At 42.0% G+C, this 19,477-nt stretch overlaps 1 protein-coding gene across 6 annotated transcripts in view; it reads right to left on the reverse strand.

Annotated features, from left to right (window-relative positions):
* Positions 1-14,616: 14,616 nt before the first annotated feature.
* Positions 14,617-19,477, reverse strand: part of setbp1 (SET binding protein 1) — a 46,605-nt gene continuing 41,744 nt past the window's right edge. For all 6 annotated transcript variants that reach the window (XM_061671731.1, XM_061671732.1, XM_061671727.1 and 3 more), the window contains one exon: positions 14,617-18,425. In XM_061671731.1, the coding sequence (XP_061527715.1) occupies positions 17,917-18,425 (509 nt within the window). In that variant the 3' untranslated portion in view covers positions 14,617-17,916. The remainder of the gene's footprint in view (positions 18,426-19,477) is intronic.

Below are 19,477 nucleotides of genomic sequence, written 5' to 3' on the forward strand. Positions count from 1 at the left end.
GCCACAAAAATGTGTGCCCCTCCGTGTTCTTTTCAGTGGTTGTGTGTGTATGTGTGTGTGTGTGTGTGTGTGTGTGGTGGGGGGCTCCAGCTTCAGTCAGACTCTATGGAACCTGATACTGGATGACTCCCCATCCCAAGAATGTGAGTTTCCTTCTCTCAGAGCATCTGGCTAGACGCCCAGCCACAATTCCATCTGTGTGTGTTTGCGTGCAACTTGTTACTAGTTGCCCCTTTTTCTGAGCCTCACTTCAGAACACTAAGACATTCTTTGTGCCTTTCTTTGTCTACTGGCTTTGTGGACCTTTGCTAACGTAACGTCAGTTTTGTTTCCAACCTTTATGCTTGTTTAACAGTCAACAGGGGCGGAGTGATGGGTGACCAGGGGGTTGGCTGCCCCCCCCCCCCGACCCGCCCCCCTCCTGCGTGGACAATTAGCCGTGAAAAAAATTCTGGTCAAATTTCCTTGAGCAACGCCACTCCCGTCAACCATCAGCTTTCAAGGTGCAAAAAAGTTCGATCAGCAGATCAGCCCCCACGTAATAATACCAATATCGATTTTATTTCAAAGGATGAATGCCACTTAACAGTGCCCAGACCTCTGTTTACGGCTAAACTTTCGATATGTGGGGTTGGTGGTCAAACTTTATATATTAAATACATTCCTGTATTCCATGAATGTATCCAGATCCTCGCCAAAATTGGCCCATGAACCACTTGGGGGGGGGTAACTAATTGCATGTGTCCTACTGGTAAAATAATAAGTGGTCTAGAAAGTGGATGCATGAACTGCTATTCCTGTACTGTATTTGTTAACAAATCCGTCACGATTCCTCTTAAAGTGATTTCCAAATGGTGTGGGATGTGTTTACAGGTGCGATGGCACAGTCTGACCACAGAGGGCAGTAGCGCTCCACTTACCAGCCTGGTGAGCAGCTCGCTCCTGTAAGCAGAGAACAAAATCACTCTTTCAAGTAGGAAAACACAATATTGTAACTTCGATTGGAACACATTATAACCTCATTGACCCTAGGGTGTTTTTTTTTTCTGTAGTGAAAAGACATTTAGTTCATTTGAAGTTGTGGTTTAGATTACAAAGGAACAACATTCAGTCTTAAAGATGAGAGGCCTGTTTGAGGTTTTACGGTTTTCCATTTTTTTTTTTTTTTTTTTTTTGAATGAAGACTGAAGAGTCTGAGAAACGTTTAGTTGTTTGTGTTTCTACAGAGGAATCAATATGAAATTAATGTTTTGTCTGTTTCAATGTGTCAGCCCGTTACTGACTGCTGCTCAGTTCAGCATCCTCAGAAGGGATGTAAAAAAATATTAACACATGACATGATGGACAGCATAAATTAATCTGCACATTCGTCTTATTCATTCTTTTAGTCCCTGTCCACACAAACACAGATGTGTTTAATTAAAAAAATAATAATAATAAAGTTGTCTTTCACCTGCAAAGCTGTTCAATGAAAATCATTGCTCAGTCCCTTGAAAAGTTCAATTTGTTTTGTTTGTTTGTTATTTATATGATTCCTCAATCCATTTTCTATATCAAATGTCGTCATTTGGGGCACTGGGGAGCTGGAGCCTATCCCAGCGGACTTTGGGCGTGAGGCGGGGAACACCCTGGAAAGCAAGGGCAAACAACCGTTCACTTAGAGTAATATTGCACTGATATATCATTTTTATGAAATATAGTGCAGAAGTCGTTGTTTTCAGGACTTTTGTCACTATTTTAGTAGATAGTGTATCTTCGGCGGGGAGCAAATGCTAGCGGATTCTGAGTTTCGTGCAAGCGCGAGGCTCGCTACGCGTGTTTGGCAATTTGGCAGACCGGTCTGCGCCAAGCTAACCCAAAAAATAGTTTCTTTCTTTAATATCGATGAAGTTATGACTTTTTTGGGCCTTAGATTAAAAGGCCATTCCGGTCAATTAACAGTTTCAATTGAGCTGTGCTTGTTTTTGTTTTGTTGAACAAACATTGTCGTGCGTTTGCATTGGGAGACTGGAGTGGTGGAATTGTGTTTTTAAATAGTACCTGATGTGACCGTAATGTTAAACACATACTGTACATGACCGATGCTCAGAATTATAATACATTTGCATTGAATCACGTTCATCCTTAGCCCCAGTATGAGCGGTGATTGATTTTCCTCATTAAAATGTAAACAATGCAAGGAAAAAAAGTACATAAATCAGATTTAGACTTACCCTTCTTCTGTTGTTCATAAAATAAATGTCTCCACATTCTGTTCTGCTATTATTTTTGCAAAGACATGGATTGGCAGAGAATACTGAACTTTGGCAAGACCGGACCAAAAAACAACAACAACAACAACAACAAAACATCACGAGAAGTCTCGCTCTCCTTAAATTAACTGCTGTTTGTGTCTTTCTCCTCTTTAACTTCCAATAAACTTACACTGCTCCCACTTACCCAAACGCATTATAGCAGATTATGTACGCGTGCGTGTGTGTGTGTGTGTGTGTGTGTGTGTGTGTGTGTGTACAAGGACAAAGGCTGAATTGTTCTCAGTCTTGTTTCTTCCTCATTGCACTTTTCACTCATTTATGTTGTTTAACTCTCACTTCCTCACCTCTCTCACTTTCTGGTGATATTTTCATTCAGTGCACAGTATGCAATCAATGTTTACACGCTTGCCATCCATCACTTACGACGTCCGCCGAGGCCCCAGCAAGATGAGGAGAACTTCAGAGGCTAAGTAAACATATATTATAACAGCATGCTGATTAGGGCGAAGCAGTCTGGATGAAAGACAAGACTGGATGATTGAGCTCTGGTGGAAAATCCATCTTTGAACTGCAAAGAGCGAGAGAGACGACGTGAACGGCGGCGAAACAAAGAAGAGGCCGGTGAAGCCAACTCTTAGCTCCGACAGAAAAGTGCAGGAGAATGAAAATCAGACAGAGAAATTGAGAGCAGACATTAGAGATTAAGAGAACGAGAAATGAGAAGGAGGGAGAGAAGAAGACAGAAAGTGGTTGGGTGATGGCTTCCAGCTGCATGGCGCGCCTCCAACGCAACGCACACACATACGCACACACGTACGCGCACGCTCACATATGCTTGAAGTCAGTAGAGGCGCATCAGATAATGGAAGTCTCTGACAGTCTATGTTAGCAACTGTAACATGCCTGGTTGCACAAGACGACAAACAACCTTTTTTGACTGTAAAATGTTGTTGTCTGTTTAAACTTGGCTTTGGTTGCTGGGGAGAAACCATTTGGTTTGTTCAGGGCAGTGATGGAGAAGTTGCTTCCCCCAAAGAAATAATACAGTGTTCCCTCGCCACATCGCGGTTCACTTAATGTGGATTCAGTGCATTGCGGATTTTATTATTATTATTTTTTTTTTCATAGTCATATCGCACATTCATTCGCCATATCGCGGGATTTTGAGTGTATGTTGTAATTTTTTTTGAAAGCATTTAAAATCCCCCCCCCCCAAAAAAACATAAAGTTCATAAAATTCATAAAAATTAAATGTACATAGTGTACAGTAGTACTGTAATTGACCATGTTTAAGATGTTCAAACTGTGTTTAGAAAGGGTTTATAAGCGTAGTGTAGATGTTAAGAAGCGTGTGGGGAGCATTAATAAACGTCTGGGGAGGTTAATAGAGCTTTAAAATATGTATAAATAATCATTAAAAAAATGGGGTGGGACTTTAATGCATTAATTATGATTAGTTACAAACACATTAATTAGTTAAAACAATCATGCATTTTGATGGCATTTTGTGTTCCAAACAATACAGAACCTTTGTCAGCGCACAATTTCCTGATACACCGATTACACTGACGCGCACGTCGGAGCTCGGCCACCAAAATGGAGGAATTGGATGAAACCGCATTGCGAGGACTGATAGGAGGCAAATTCCCTCGCAAAGTGGAGTACAGATCACTTTTACAAGATAAAGGGTGAAAGATGTGCTACATATAGGCAGCGACGTGATCCGAATTTTTGAACTGTCTTGTAGAAGCCATTTTAAGCACTGATGTCAAACTCAAGGCCTGGGCGGCCAAATCCAGCCCGCCACATCATTTTATGTGGGCCGCGAAAGCAAATCACGTGTAAACTTCCATGGTTCTTGGTAAAATCTGTATTAAAATTTAAAATGTTCATCAGGCCATCCATTCATTTTCTGTGCCGCTTATCCTCACTGGGTCACGGTCGTGCTGGAGACTATCCCAGCTATCGTCGGGCGAGAGGCGGGGTCCACCCTGAACTGGTCACCGGCCAATCGCAAGGCACATATAAACAAAAAACCGTTGGCATTCACATTCACACCTATGAGCGATTTAGAGTCGTCAATCAACCTACCACGCATGTTTTTGGGATGTGGGAGGGAACCGGAGTGCCCGGAGAAAACCCACGCAGGCACGGGGAGAACATGCAAATGCCACACAGGCAGGGTCGGGATTTGAACCCCGGTCCTCAGAACTGTGAGGCAGATGTGCCTCACAGGCACAGTCGCCCACCGTGCTGCCCCCACAGGTGAACGGGCTAATTGGGAACAGGTGGGTGCCATGATTGGGTAGAAAAGGAGCTTCCCTGAATTGCTCACCTCTTTGTGAACAAGTGCGTGAGAAAATAGTCGAACAGTTTAAGGACAATGTTCTTCAACGTACAATTGCAAAGAATTTCTGGATTTCATCATCTACGGTCCATAATATCATCAAAAGCTTCAGAGAATCTGGAGAAATCACTGCATGTAAGCGGCAAGGCCGAAAACCAACATTGAATGCCCGCGACCTTCGATCCCTCAGGCGGCGCTGCATCAAAAACCGACATCAATGTGTAAAGGATATCACCACATGGGCTCAGGAACACTTCAGAAAACCAATGTCAGTAAATACAGTAAATATAGCTACATCCGTAAGTGCAACTTAAAACTCTACTATGCAAAGCAAAAGCCATTTATCAACAACACCCAGAAACGCCGCCGGCTTCTCTAGGCTCATCTAAGATGGAGTGATGCAAAGTGGAAAAGTGTTCTGTGGTCCGACGAGTCCACATTTCAATTTTTTTGGTGGAAATTGTGGACGTCGTGTCCTCCAAATTGTTATAAAATTCTAAGTTAATGAATATTTGCTCAAAACAATAAAGTTGATCAGTTTAAACATTCAATATCTTGTCTTTGTAGTGTATTCAATTAATTATAGGTTGAACATGCTTTGCAAATCATTGTATTCTGTTTTTATTTATGTTTAACACAACGTCCCAACTTCATTGGAATTGGGGTTGTGTATATATATAAAAGGATTTGATACCCAACCCTTATTTCATTAACAGGAACTTCGACAAAAATGGGTTTGACACCCCTGGTTTAAAGGCAATACCGATACTGTTCTGAAAACAAAAACTTCTAAATTGGCAATTTAACTGTTTAACTGTTGTCTGTTTTTTTTTTTTAATTTTGGCCGGGTATTTTCTACAGCATTTTTCTACTGTTTTGTATTTGAAATGTAATTCAATGCATTTTTCCAGAGTTAACAATATTCCTGCCCGTGACAATTATTTGACACATTCGTTCACTAAAATACATTTAAAACAAAGTGTCTTTTTCGGACAAATATTGCTATATGATTAAAATGCAATTAATTGAGATTAATTCATTACAAAGCCTCTAATTAGTTGCATTTTTTTTAACCAAGTACCACCCCTAAAAAAAAAAATATGTACAGCAAAAAGTGATTATTTTCTATTAATGCTCAAAGGGTGTTTTTCATGCAAATATTGACTGTAATTCTGACTTTACTGCTGCGTTAGTGCAGGTTAGCGATAAGCTAAGGCACGTTCCGATTTATGTAAACATTTTTGTTATGTCGCCGCTTGTTGCTTTTATATCCAAAAGTGTACATTATTATCTTTGTAAAGGCCAAATATTTGCGACAGCTCTTGCATTGGTTGGGATTACAGTGGATTGTTCAGGCGGCCGTCATGTTGTGGCAGCTGATATACATCACCTTCCCTTTTATCCCAAACAGGATAAGTGGAATAGGAAATTTGCCGCACGGTTAAACCTCCCTTTTAAAAGATTCACACACACACACACAAAAAATATAGCGAATTTAAACATTTGCTAAAAAAAAAAAACAACTGCAGAAATGCGAACCGGCTGAGACTCATTGGCAAACTCTTTGGGTCCGTATGGCGCAGCGTATGATGCACGCTTGCGTGAATCTGACATCTGTTTGAAAAGATAGTAAATTAGCAGGTTTCCCGAGCTCCGCTCGGAAATAAACTGCTCACCCACGCTGAAACATAACCACACAGCCATCGCGCAAGCTGACATGAACATTAAATAGTCAAACTCGACGTAAATTACTCTGAGTCGAGTCCCAGCCTGTGTAGCACATGACAGATTAATGCTGGCGTTCGAAATTTTTACTGCATCCAAACACTAACAACAAATAAAACATGGAGATACATGGTAGGAATACTATATCTGTCAGTGATATTTTTATCGCGTAGATGAATGGATCACTTGTCACTGTCGTGTTTTCAAAAATGGCGTCAAAATGTCATGACATCGATTATCAAGTGAACACAGTACATAGTCAAATGCAATCATTAGGAATTGTCCAAGTTTAAAGACACGAGCCCCTAGAAATACACACAAAGCCAGTTTCCAGCGCCGACGTTAGATTCACTTAAAATACAAGCGCTGAATCACATGAATTCACGATCACATTCACAGAGGTATTCATTTCACGATATCTGTTTATTACTGTAGTTGCTCTGCTTCATACTTAGAACTGTTGCTATACTTCACTATGATGCAATGCAGTTTTACAGCCACAATAAAACACTGTACCTCTCTGCCCTTGCTTTCAGATCATTAATAACAATGTTATAAACTAGTTACGACTTACTGCTAACCAAATCTATTTTCTACAGCGCTTATCCTCACTTGGCTTGCAAGTGCGTTAGAGGCAACAAGCTGACTGTGGGCGAGAGGCAGCGTATACCCTAAACGGGTTGCCATGCTATCACAGGGCACACATAAAGGTAGCTGAAGTTATCTTGGCACACTTAAAAAGAGTTTCTCTTCATTTTTTTTAAGCCCCCCTGGCGCACGCCCCCCCTGGGAAGCCATTAGAAAAAAGATATTAATGTCACATAACTCCCACTTTCGACTTTATCTACGCGGTTACATTTCTGATTTTGCCGTAAGCCTGAACTGCTGCTATTAATTACTGGCAAAAGGGAGCCTTTTTGCAAAGTCTTAGCAAGATCATTTTAATTATAAGATGCCACCGTACATAAATAATACAGGAGCAAAGCGACGGAGTAAAATATAGGTTCATTACTTGGCAAGAAGTAGGTCTCGCTCACTTTTCATATTTAATTAATCATAGTAGTTTATTAAGATTTTATAAAGTCTTGGTAACCCAAGCACGACAGCATGATTTATAACTGTAAAGTGCACGTGTGTAGTAGTACGTGTTCCTAGATGGTTTGTCTCTTTTGTCATGGAACTATTATATTTGTAAAGGCAGACTTTTTGATAGCGCTATAATATTAGATCTCATGAGATGCAGTTTCCTCAGTAAAGTGGCCGGCAGTGTGGTTCAACATCTCAAAAGCCTTCCAACGCTTCATGTCTCCTCCGCGCTCCCAAAAACACGCAACCACCATGCAAAAGTGGAAGTCATAAATCCTCTCTGGTTGTGGCATTTATCAGAAATACGAAACTTGGACACGTCAAAAGAATTGTGTCACTTTCACTCTCTACCGTCTGGCTAATTGATATGCCGCTAACACTTGGAGTTCCAGTTTAGGTCACTCCCAGGCAGTTTGATAATTCCTTAACAGCTCCAACAAGGTTGGAGATGCTTAATCCCTGTCATGAGTCGGTAAAGCCGACTGATGTTTGACATTCTCACAGCTTCCTGCTCTCGCTCCCTCCAAGCCTCCTTCTCGCCTTGAGGCTTTGTCCACTAAGTCAAAACATTGGCAGCGCCCATGTTTTAATTCCTTTCTCAAAACTGTTTTTTCCCCTTTTTTTTTTTTTTTTTTTTTTAAGGCTCGAGCTCATCTGTTTTCCTTGTGACCGTAACGAGAGAATAATGTTATTAGGAGCGGAGTCAAGTCAAAAAAAAAAAAAAAGAAACAAACCATGGATTCAGATGAAGCTTGAGATTGTGGGACCAAGAGAAACCCCCCGCCCCAGCCCACCCCACTCACCCCGTGCTACAGACAAGCACCATTTTGCTGTGAGGCAGATGGCCCGTGGAGGCCTCTGCAGCGCCATCTTCACAAGTGAGCAAATGATTATCTGTGACATTTCAATACGGCCTTTAGTCCGAGCTTCCGCAAAAGCTTCCCGCTCCATTCAATCTAAAGGAGAGCCTCCTTCACAGGGCTTATTCTCCCCACTCATAAGACCCCCGCCCACCCCCACCCCCTGGATCGCTGCTCGTCAAAATCAACTCAAACAATGTACAGTGGAGGAGTGTTTCCACTGTCGAAAAGACACCAGCGTGTAATGACATTTAAGCCCTCCGACGCGCACTCGAAGTGACTGTATCCTTTTTCCGAGTGTGCTTTGCTCACAGCGGGAGACGGGCCAAATCCCCCGAGCGTGGCGCACTAAATTAACATCGTACGAGTCGACTGTGACCGTCAGACTGAGTCTAGTCAGCCGGGATCGTTCACTTAATTAATGAGCGATCTTTACCTTCACCTCCTGATGGCTCCTTATCGGGCCCAGACGGTGTGGGTGTGTCCTTGTGGAACGTACCATTTTATCAGTTAATTAATCAATCAGAGATTAGGCATGATACTTTAGTCCTCCCTCAATCTTCACTTACAAAACAACGCAACAATATTTACAGACCAAAAGCCATTGTGAACAATTGTGTGTGGTCTGGTGTGAGCGATGCCAAAGATGAGCTTGGGTAAGAAAATAAAACCTTTTTTCCCCAATTGCAGTTCAAAGTCCACTTTATCACTCCCTGTGTATAAGATTAATGCCGCAACTATCAGTGCAGTACACGCTTTTGCACACGAATGAACAAAAACTGCCACCGCAAACACTCGTCCACCAGAAGTGTCACATTTTCTCCCGTTGCCGCTCCCTGTTGATGTCACGGCCACGTGTCCCAATACTTGTGTCCGCAGGAGCAGTGAAATGCCGATTAAGCTTTCAGATGGCGCTACGGATTAGATGGGCCTCCTGCGGAGTTCTTGGGGCCCCGGTAGGTGAGCAGACTCCATTGCCTCGCCCAGCCAACACAAACACATCTCAGTCCAGGCCTTCCCTGAGCTCAGCCATAACATGAGCGTCTACTAAACCAAAGTATGTTGAGCTCAGTCACATTAGATCAGACGGTCAACTGGTGACACTGAGAGATTTTAGCCTCAACTCAAGAAACAAGCGAGTGTGAAATAACGTTAGCACCGGTAGATTTTTTATTTTTTTTCTCATTCGCACACACGCGCACACGCGCACACACGCACACACACGCACACTAAAGCATCTGCTACCACTTAAGAAGAAATAAATGAGATCCGATTCAAATTCCACTCAGCTCTGACGGGTTTTGTGATTCTAACGTCTCCACATGACAACAACCTGCATGTCCTGTTTCAACTAAATAACTTACCCGCTATAAAAAAAAACAAAAAAAACAACGTATACATTTGACTTCACTGATTGGGTAATATGTGAAGTTTTCTTATCCAGGTGGCGGCAGAGTCCGATCTGGAGATTTAAGTGAGGCTACGTGCCAATCTCGCTGGCGCTTTGAAAACGGTATACTTTAGCTTTAATTGAAGTTAACCTTATGAGTTAGGGGGCAAAAATACTCGAGATCATCTTGAAGATAAAAATCCAAGGCCTACGATGTGTCACACTGGATACTCCCGAATGTAGAAAGCTATACAAATTCGACCTTTTGAATGATCTTTTTCTCTTTTGGGGCGGATTCAAGTCAGAGCACAACCTGAAGTGAGTATTTGCAGTTTTGCAAAAAGATTGTAACTCGTCTCCGTGCTTCTTCTAATGGCAGTCTGGACTCAAGAAGGAATATAGCTCCAATTATTACCACCGTACCTGTGATTGATCTCAGCAAATCTGTTCTTGATTCACACGCACACACGCACAGACGCACGCACGTATGCACACACATGCAGACAGTGCGTGTCGACGCAGTCCAGATGTTGGCAGCTACGTTCCGAACGAAAGAGAGGCAGTCGGCCAACGACCCGAACCGCTCTCGCCATCAAATGATATGTTTACAATAATACTCTTCGGAGACTCAGGAGACGCGCACACTATTGCACACGGTATGCACAGCGCGCGCACACGTACGTACAGCATGCGCACGGATAAACTGACACACGCGAGAGTCATCTCAAAGCGGGAAAGGAAATGAACGTCAGGAAAGCCGGCGTACGACGACAGAGGCTGTGAAAACCGGAATGCGTGACAAATCAGCTGATCAAAAGAGACACTAAATGATTCTCGTGACCTTGTTGGGCAGAAAGATGTGGGATAGAAAAATTATTTTGCAGTTATGTCATGTAGCTTGTAGTGTTATGAAGGGTAATGTAATGTAAACGGACAAATTAAAAGAAATTGTTCGCCGCAGAAGAGGAGCAGGGCCTATATGAAAAAACGCATGCTCAAGCGTTTTTGACTGAGCAACTCAAAACAATGGAACCCATTTCTGCCAAAGCAGCACAACCAAATATTATATAATAAACAGATGCTAATTTATGATTTTACCTTCGCAAGACAGCGTCAGCTAATTATCGGTGCCCCCCGTGGGATGCAAACGTATTTCATCACGCCTCGTATGTTAGGCGTTCGTCATAAAGGTTTAAACATGATCATAAATGTATCAATTTCTCTACGTAAAATAAAAGACTTAAAAATGATATGCTATTTGCTCAAACATACATAAATATATGTATAAATGTGTGCGTATAATTTTGTTTTGATTTTTGTATACTTTACGCATGACTGTATCCTATAACTATGTGAAGCACTTTCATGGCTCCTCTCTGTAAAACATGCTACATGAATCAAATGCACTTACTTACTGAATTACTTACTTTTATTGTCATTCACACATTTTGATATGCATTGCGCACATTTGACCACCTGTAAGAAACACATCAGCGAATCGGGACGCTTGAATGCAGTACATTAACAGTTCATTTTTGACTCGGTATTTTGGGGCAATTGAAATGTTTAAATCCATGTTACATTTTACTCGCCTGTTGTTTTTCATTTGAAAGCTGCCCTTGCTCCTTGCGATCACGGTCCTGATGGAGGTGTAATGAAGTGTGCAGCGGAGCCCTGCTTCATGTTGGAGACACACAATGAAAACGAACTCGGGACTTGAAATCATTTTTGAACACAAGAGGGGCTCCCAGTGTGTCACATCATCTCATCCACTAAGAGGTGTGCGTTCACTGCAGGGGCCCATTAATAAAATATGAGTGCATCATATACAAGTAATAGACTTGTCTGCTGAATTACAGGAGACAGAGAGACGGCTTATTTGGAATAATTGTAGGGGGAGTGGGAAAAGGAGGAATACGCGAGTGAGAAAGATGGAGACGAAAGAAAAAATATTTGGTGGCTTTCTTCTCATCAAACCAAAGAAGGAGAATCCCTCGTTGTCCTCCAGTGGGGGGGGGGGGGGGAAGTACACGATGAAGACACACAGCATCTCGACCAAAAGCTTCGTCAAGGATGCTAGCGTGGTGGCTGGGGACTTTTTTTTTTTTTTCTTCTTTCCCAATGACATTAAATGTATAAAAGTACAGTATTCACAAACCTGCAAATTTTGCATTGTTTTGGTCTTCATTCTTGCATATAGTGTCCACAAATCTGTCTGCAAAGAGTCCCACTGTCACCATAGCAACAGAGGCCAGCATTTCTATTTTTCTTCACATGAAAATTTAAGAAGCAATCATCTCTCTACCAAATGAACGCATGTTCATTCATGTTCACTGCTATTATAACGATTGATAATACATATTCTTACAGTTTACTCTGGTCAGAGATATGCTACATGAAATGATGCTGTCTATAATGTAATTCTTTTTCAACAATATTGAAACCAATAATATGTTTGCCATACCTTTGGGCTACTTTTGATACTCTTTTGATCAAAGTAGTCTGTTATTTTCGACATTGTCATGATTGTCATCGCTGAGGAAGTGAAGCTCATCTTCTACTGTACAGTCAGTAGGGACCGGGTTTTCAGGCTTTGCCCCCCCCCCGCCCCCCAAAAAAAAAAAAAAAAAGGAAAAACTGAAAAAAATTGTAAAAAAAAAAAAATCTGACGAGGCGAAAACACCAGTGCCGAACCGCAAGATTGCAGGGGTCCACTGTAGAGCTATTTACAAGTTGTTAGTGCTTCTTATCTTATCATATCTTTGGAATAAAATATTGTAAATTGTATAACTATACATATTGTTTGAAGGGATTGCACTCATTGGAAGTTTGCAAGCCCGCTGGCCTGATAGGACCAGAGCTGGACAGACACACTTGCCCACCAGGTGGTGTCTTCAATCACTGTTGGAGGTGTGCAGAGGGAAGAGAAGAGAAAGGGGGAAGGTAGGGGGGTAGGGGGGCAGGTGCTGAGGGCACTTTTGCCAGCTCTATCCATCTTTGGGAGCGCACGCAACAGAGATGAATGGAGGCTCTGCGCAGTGACACGGCAAACCCAAACATTGGGTTTTGTTGCTCAGTTCATCCTTTCATGTGTTTGTCTTGTGCGGGAGAGAGGAGAGGAATTTCATTGCAGCCCCTCATGACTTCCATCAGAAGGGGGAGTTGTATTTATTTTTTATTTTTTTACACCAGCGATGCCAATGGTTCCATCAGCACCACAGAAACACATTTGGGCAGCTCACCCTGCAACCATGGTAACAAGAAGAATTTTACCAGTGGGCTTCAGCCAATAGTGACGCATTCCCCACTGCGCCGGGTCCAATCGGAGAGCAGCCTGCAGCCCGGCCCACTTCCAAGTAACAGTGATGGGCTAGCTAGTGCAGCGAGGAGTTAGAGATGGAGGCTTGGCTGTTGCGCAAGTAAGAGAGTAAGTAAGTGTGTGCGTACATCTGTGAGAGACTGCGCCATAATCGGATGAGAGGATTCTCTCTGTCGTAAAGCTCCATTCACTCCAGCCATCTGACATTTAGTGTCAAGTGTACACAAACGCAGACAGAGGACAACACCAAAGTGGTCCTGGGGGAAAAAGACAACAACAACAACAACAACAAACAAAAAGACGACGCCATGCACCATGATAAGCTTTCAATAAAGTCATTTAATATTTCACACAATGGATAACATGAACAACTTCAACTGTAGTTCTTCTTAATAAGTGCTCAATGCAGCCAGCCAACAGAAGGACAGCAAAAGAATGAGCTTTTCTTTCTCAGGAAAAAGAAGTTAAACCAAACAAAAATACCTACAAGATCATGAAAGATAAACATGACCAAAAGCATGCCGACAGACATGGATATACATATATATTGCATGTATATATGTGCTTAAAGACATATATCTGTATGCTAGCAAATGCAAATACAAAATATATGTGTAGACTTACACATACATACGGTGAAGAATATATGCATATGCATGCGCATCTAGTATTTACTCTATATGTCAAATATTTGCAGTTTTTTAATATTCATACAATGTACAAAAATGCTTCATGAATTAAAAAATTCATTACAAAAAGAAAAAAAAAAATATCAAACAATGTACAAGTGTTGCTCCAAATTCAACTTTCGGCTCGTCTAAAATACTTATGCATACAATCAAGTGGAGCATGCGAAGAAAGGAAAGCCACTAGAAAAAGGTTCAAATTCACTATGTATACAAACTAAAATATGCCCTCACTTTGTGCTCTAAAGAAGTACATTTATTGGTTTCACTCAGTGATTCATCTGCACTTTATTTGTGATATTCGCTGACTTCCACCTGCGAGGATGACTACGTGAGGCTCCGTCTCCTCACAGAATGATCCAAATTTACCGGACAGTTACTGCTTAGCCGCTAACGGGTTACTGGCATGAACGAGCTGAAAGCGTAAAAATCAGAGCCACCGGTCAACGTACGACACCATAAACCCTCATGGTAAGCACAATCCACGGCCAGTCTACGTCAAAGCTCAGGTTTAGGACAATACTTGTCAGTGTTAGAAGGCACCGGAGCATCGGCTGGTAGCAGATAACGGACAAGACGGAAAACATCAAGGATGTTCAACTCTAAAAGCAGCACGCAGCTGCCGTAGCACAGTTGCACGATCCGCAACACACTGCAGACCAGTCTAAGTCCCCACACAGAGCAAGGTCAAGCACACAGCGACCAGGAGGAGTGTATTTTGGAGGGTTGCGGGGGTGTAACCCAAACAAACAAAACGTCTTCGTGCTACTGCACTGCCCCAACTCGGCTGCGGGCAAAATAGTTACTATCCAGCAGGGACTCCTATTTCTGGTCCAACACTCTGTGGTTTAGATCCTTCCTTCAACACTGTGATAAGACAAGTTTGGATTACAGTGGACCCCTGCCATTCGTCGGACTGCAAATAGTGAAAATCCGCTGATAACTGCGTTCTTTTTTTTTTTTTTTTTTTTTTTAACCCAACAAATTCTTGAATAAGTGAGGATAAACTGGCAATAAGTGTTTTCGGGGTTGGTTCCCCCCTCCCCGTTTAGGTGAATCGAGTATGCGGGGGTCCGCTATACTAGCCTTGTTTCAATTCGAACACTGACTGATGTATAGCAACGCCACCAAAATACGTCAAGGTGGCGATTTTGCAAGTGTACTGTGTTGGGCTTGGAGCATTCTACATACAGACTGCTGTGGTTTTTATGACACAATTCCAAACATCCATTAACACTATTTACCAGAGATGGGCGTATTAATTGATATTTAAGGATTCCATGATTGTGAGAAACTGATTGTTGATTAATCGTGTGGTGAAGCAACTGGGGGGAAAAAACCAACAACAACAAAAAAGAAAACTTGGTTGCAACCAGTAAAAAAGTGCTGATGACTTTGCCTCCATTAGTTTGCTGTCTAAAGTTAAACAACATGAACACTACCAGCGATGGAAAATTGAGCTGCATACACTCTGACCTCCATTATGGCAGCAGCAATCTGCTCTATACAACGATGGCATGGAACCTGGAGTTCAGAACAATTTCTTTTAAAAATAATACTTAAAAATGAATCGATTCGTTGAGGGTTAATTTGACCCCATAGTTAGAACATTTAGTCAAATGCCCCCTCCCTACAATTTACAAAAAGAAGAAAACTGTAGTTTCGCACCCAGTTAAGGCTGCACTTGTAAGTTTCAGTTGCCCTATACTTTACTTTAAATGTCACTTCCTGCACAACTTGTTACAAAATATTACTGGGGTTTTTTTTTTACCACATGAGATCATTTTACTTCGTACGCAGGGCCACTTGGTTCTTTTTGTAGAAGAAATTCTTTTTAAGGTTATTGCCAGCCACGGCCAAGTGCATAGCTAACAAGGATATGCAGACATGCGTGACAATCTCCTTTGCTAGTCATAGAGGTGTTTGTAACTTGCAAATATCAGCACAGATGTTCCACTTTATAATATTCCTATATATGGTTTGTAAATTATGCTAATAATGATAGAAAATATTCATAAACAGAACATTTTGTGTCTGTGTGTTACTGTCTGGTAAACAATACTGCTGTAACTTTATGTAGTCTTAGATTTCAGACATTTTTATTTTTTTTTTTTTTTTTTTTCTGGTCACCATGGAGCTGCTAACAAAAGGTAGGCTTATTGTAAAGGGTTATACAAATAATTTTATAATGGGCGACTTATATTTAGCAGATGGCCAAAGCAATAGAACTAAATGTGGGCTAACTATTTGGCAGGACGTCAGTCGCTCTTGCTGTATTGATTTAAGCAGTTTATAAAGGTTTCATAAAGCCTAATTCATAACCAGTTTAAAAAAAAAAATAAAAAAAAATAAAACATTTAAAGTGGTACTGCTACGTAAGTGAGCTTTTACGCTAAGTATCTCCAGTTTGAAAGTCATCTAATAGAGTGGTGCCAAAATGTCAAAACAGCGCATTGAACACACAATCTTTGCCAGTTGCCCCCTTCTAGTTCAGTTAGGACAATTTGAGTCATATCACATTCAGATGTCCAAGATAAAGATGGGATACTCTATGCACAATCATCAATATTTTGGGTTGAATGTTAAATGCCGCTTGCTATTTCTCAGGTCAAATGTCCTTTCCTAGAAGAGAACAACAGAAATCATAAGGCACAAGTTGAGCTGCTGCAACTGAGAATCCCACCCTGTCCAAAGAAAACAGAATCTCCTGAAATAGAACACTGAATAATATTTCTTTATATACGGCATAAACACTAGTGAAGAGATTGCTAAAAGGACACAGTCAGTACACATTGACATTAAAACAATCCTGGCTACATTCTAGAGTGCACAAAGGGGTGATTTACATTGGTGCCAACGCAATGAAGACGCTGATTCAAATTCTGTTAAATAATACATCCTCACAATTAATACTGAGACTTTGGTTTCAAAATACTGGATTTTTGAGGTCCCCAAAAATATTTTTCAAATGAAAGTATAAAGAGTGGGTTAAGCTTTTCCGAACACTATACAGTATTGGAGTGAGCCCTCTCCATTCAATTCATAGCCGGGCTTCGGTTTGACGCTTTTGGCTGCGCAGCCTGCATATACAAATTGATTAAAAGTAATGCATGCTCTCTGGAATGGATAGACACACCATCCAAGGCCAAAAACCATAAGGCTGGAACAAGCATTTAAGTGCTGCATTTGATTGATGCAAGTGTACAGTTTTTCATAGTGCATTAAACCAACTTTTCAGGTTTACAACAACAAAAAACACAAACACACCTGATATTCCCACTGTATACAACGCCCCCCCGCCCCCCCCCACCCAAGATATAAACACAATTATGAGTGTATGACTGAATACGTGGTTTCTATCTGAAAACAAACGTGTCTTGAGTCGCATCCATGTCTGGTTTTGGTTATTGAAACAATATGCAACGTTCATTGTTCATAGTACAACAATTAAATTGGATATACTGAATTCCAGTACTTGTCTGTGAGCTGGTTTCCTGTTGAACAAGGCAAGCGAGAGTGAAAGTTGTGTCTATGTACAGTCTAGGACGGTCTCATCTACCATATTACCTTTAAGTCAGCGTCCAGGATAAGTGTGAACCGGGGATGGGGGGTTAGTAATAAACTTCTGGATTGGGAGAAGGTGACGGGGGGTAAGGGAAATGGGATTAAGCTGCAGGGGTGGACCAAAAAAAAAAAAAAAAAAAAGAAAACCCAAAACAATCCCTACCAAGACGCTAAGATAACAGACACGACATACAGTAAGCGCAAACACTAGGAGAAGTACAAGAGTAAGGTGGCTAAATAACTGCTGTATTCTCTTTGACAGGCTCCCTCAGAAAGGCAGAAAAGAAGCTGAGCTGCACAGTTTTAGTTTTATATGAATCTTAACCCCCATCTTTCCCTCCCTCCCTTCCCCTTGCTGGTAAAATATATGGCTCACGCCACATTCTGATACAGTATCATCAAGTACCATACACATCACTGTATCAGATACATAAAGAATCACATAATATCCTACGCTATCATTAGTACCACACAATTATATAGCATCGGATTCAGTATCAAACGAAAGCAGATAGTGCCATATTAAATGCAGGTCCGAGGAATCCTTCAAAGGCTTGGCACTGGAAGTGTTCTGAGCTGTGTCATTCTCCTAAATCAAAGTGCACCAAGAAGTCACCGGATGTGAGAAGGTCGAAACATCGCTGGCTCCTTTCAACGCTCCTGTTCATTTACAGAGTTGCAGGTCTATTGATTGGAGGGGGCCCACAAGTTATCCTTGCTGTTGGCCCTGCCCCTGCGTTTGCCCCCTTTGGCCGGCAGAGGCACAGAGCGGGCTTTGTGAACCACCTTCTCGATGGTTGCCGAGATGGAATCGTGGTCGGAAAACTCCAGAGGTTCTGGGGTCAAAGTGGGCCTGAGGCTCTGTCTTCCCGGTGGTTCGTCACACCTCTCCAGAACAGGCATCCCCTGAGTCCTTCCGTCGGCTCTTTTACTGGCCAACACGTCCAACCCGCGACTGTCGGCCCGGCTCCCCTCCCTCCTGCCGGCCGGAACCGATTCATCATCCAGGGGTTGTTTTCGGGGCCGTCCGGGTCGTCTCTTGATGATGTTGTTTCCTGTTTTGGCTTGTCGCTGGAGGCGCTTGGCACGGAGGATCTTCTGCACATGTTCGAAGTTCAAGGAATGCATCCTTCTCACCTCCTTCTGGATCTGTTCCACCTCTCTGCGCTTATACCGACGCTTACCGGGAGCACCTGCAACAGTCAAAACGAGTCAGGTGAATAAATAGAAGGGCACGATTCCTAAAGAGTTCTACTTCAATTAAAACGAACATCCTCTGCAAGGCCAAGAAAGACATGATGCCAATTTCACTCATGGAGGGAATGTCTTCTCTTTTTTTCTTTGACTTGAAGAGCTTCCTGCTCATTTTGACATATTCATACAAGCCTTTGAAAGCCCAGCTGAGCCAGGAGAGCGTATCCTTTCCTGTAATTGTCTGCTTAGGAGCAGAGAGGAGGAAACCCACAGAAATGTCTCCTTCAACCATTTCATATGTTTCCACACAATAACAACCTTGTGCATCTGGAGCAAATGCTGCCAAAAGCCATCTAAACACACACATACAGTATAATTAACGCTCCGATTTCTAATTTCCTTCTTGATTTCAGAAAAGCTCTTTCTGAGCTTGGTCCGTCGCTGTCTTTCTTTTTCTTTTCCATCTCTGAGGACCGCCGCCCGCCACCCCCGCCCCACCCCCTCCTCCGTCTGGGCATTGATTCCAGGATTCGAAACGAACCAACACCAAACATGAAGGAAAAACGCAATCAGGGTGCAGACAAAATGCTTTTCTCTATTTTAACCAATTACTCCTGTCCCTTTGAAGGCCCCCATTTATTGTTTTGCCATAGTATCACCAAGTCTACAGTGAGCGCTAAATAAAAGCCCTTGTTCAATACACATTGCACAAGTGTGGCAAATTTGATGGACAGCAGGAATAATATATTGTGGATGTTTCAGTACTGTCTAATGTTGCACATTTGCTGGAAAAAGTACATAATTGTAACTTTAAAAGGCAACGAAGGTCATTAAACAACAAAGCTAGCAGTGGTTCAAAACTCCTCGGTCCTAGTTACATGAGTAACCCGTACTGTAAAGTTGCACTAGCTAACAATTCAAAAGAACCAAAAAGAAACACAAAGGAGCAAGCGAAGACACTGAGAGTCCTGAGTTCCGTTTCGAGGGATTCACTAATGAACCGAGTTGGAGGAGAGATAAAGTGAGACCTGACCACCCTCCATTTACAACT

The sequence above is a fragment of the Phycodurus eques genome, chromosome 3 (assembly GCF_024500275.1).
Source record: "Phycodurus eques isolate BA_2022a chromosome 3, UOR_Pequ_1.1, whole genome shotgun sequence".
In the NCBI taxonomy this organism is placed as follows: Eukaryota; Metazoa; Chordata; class Actinopteri; order Syngnathiformes; family Syngnathidae; genus Phycodurus; species Phycodurus eques.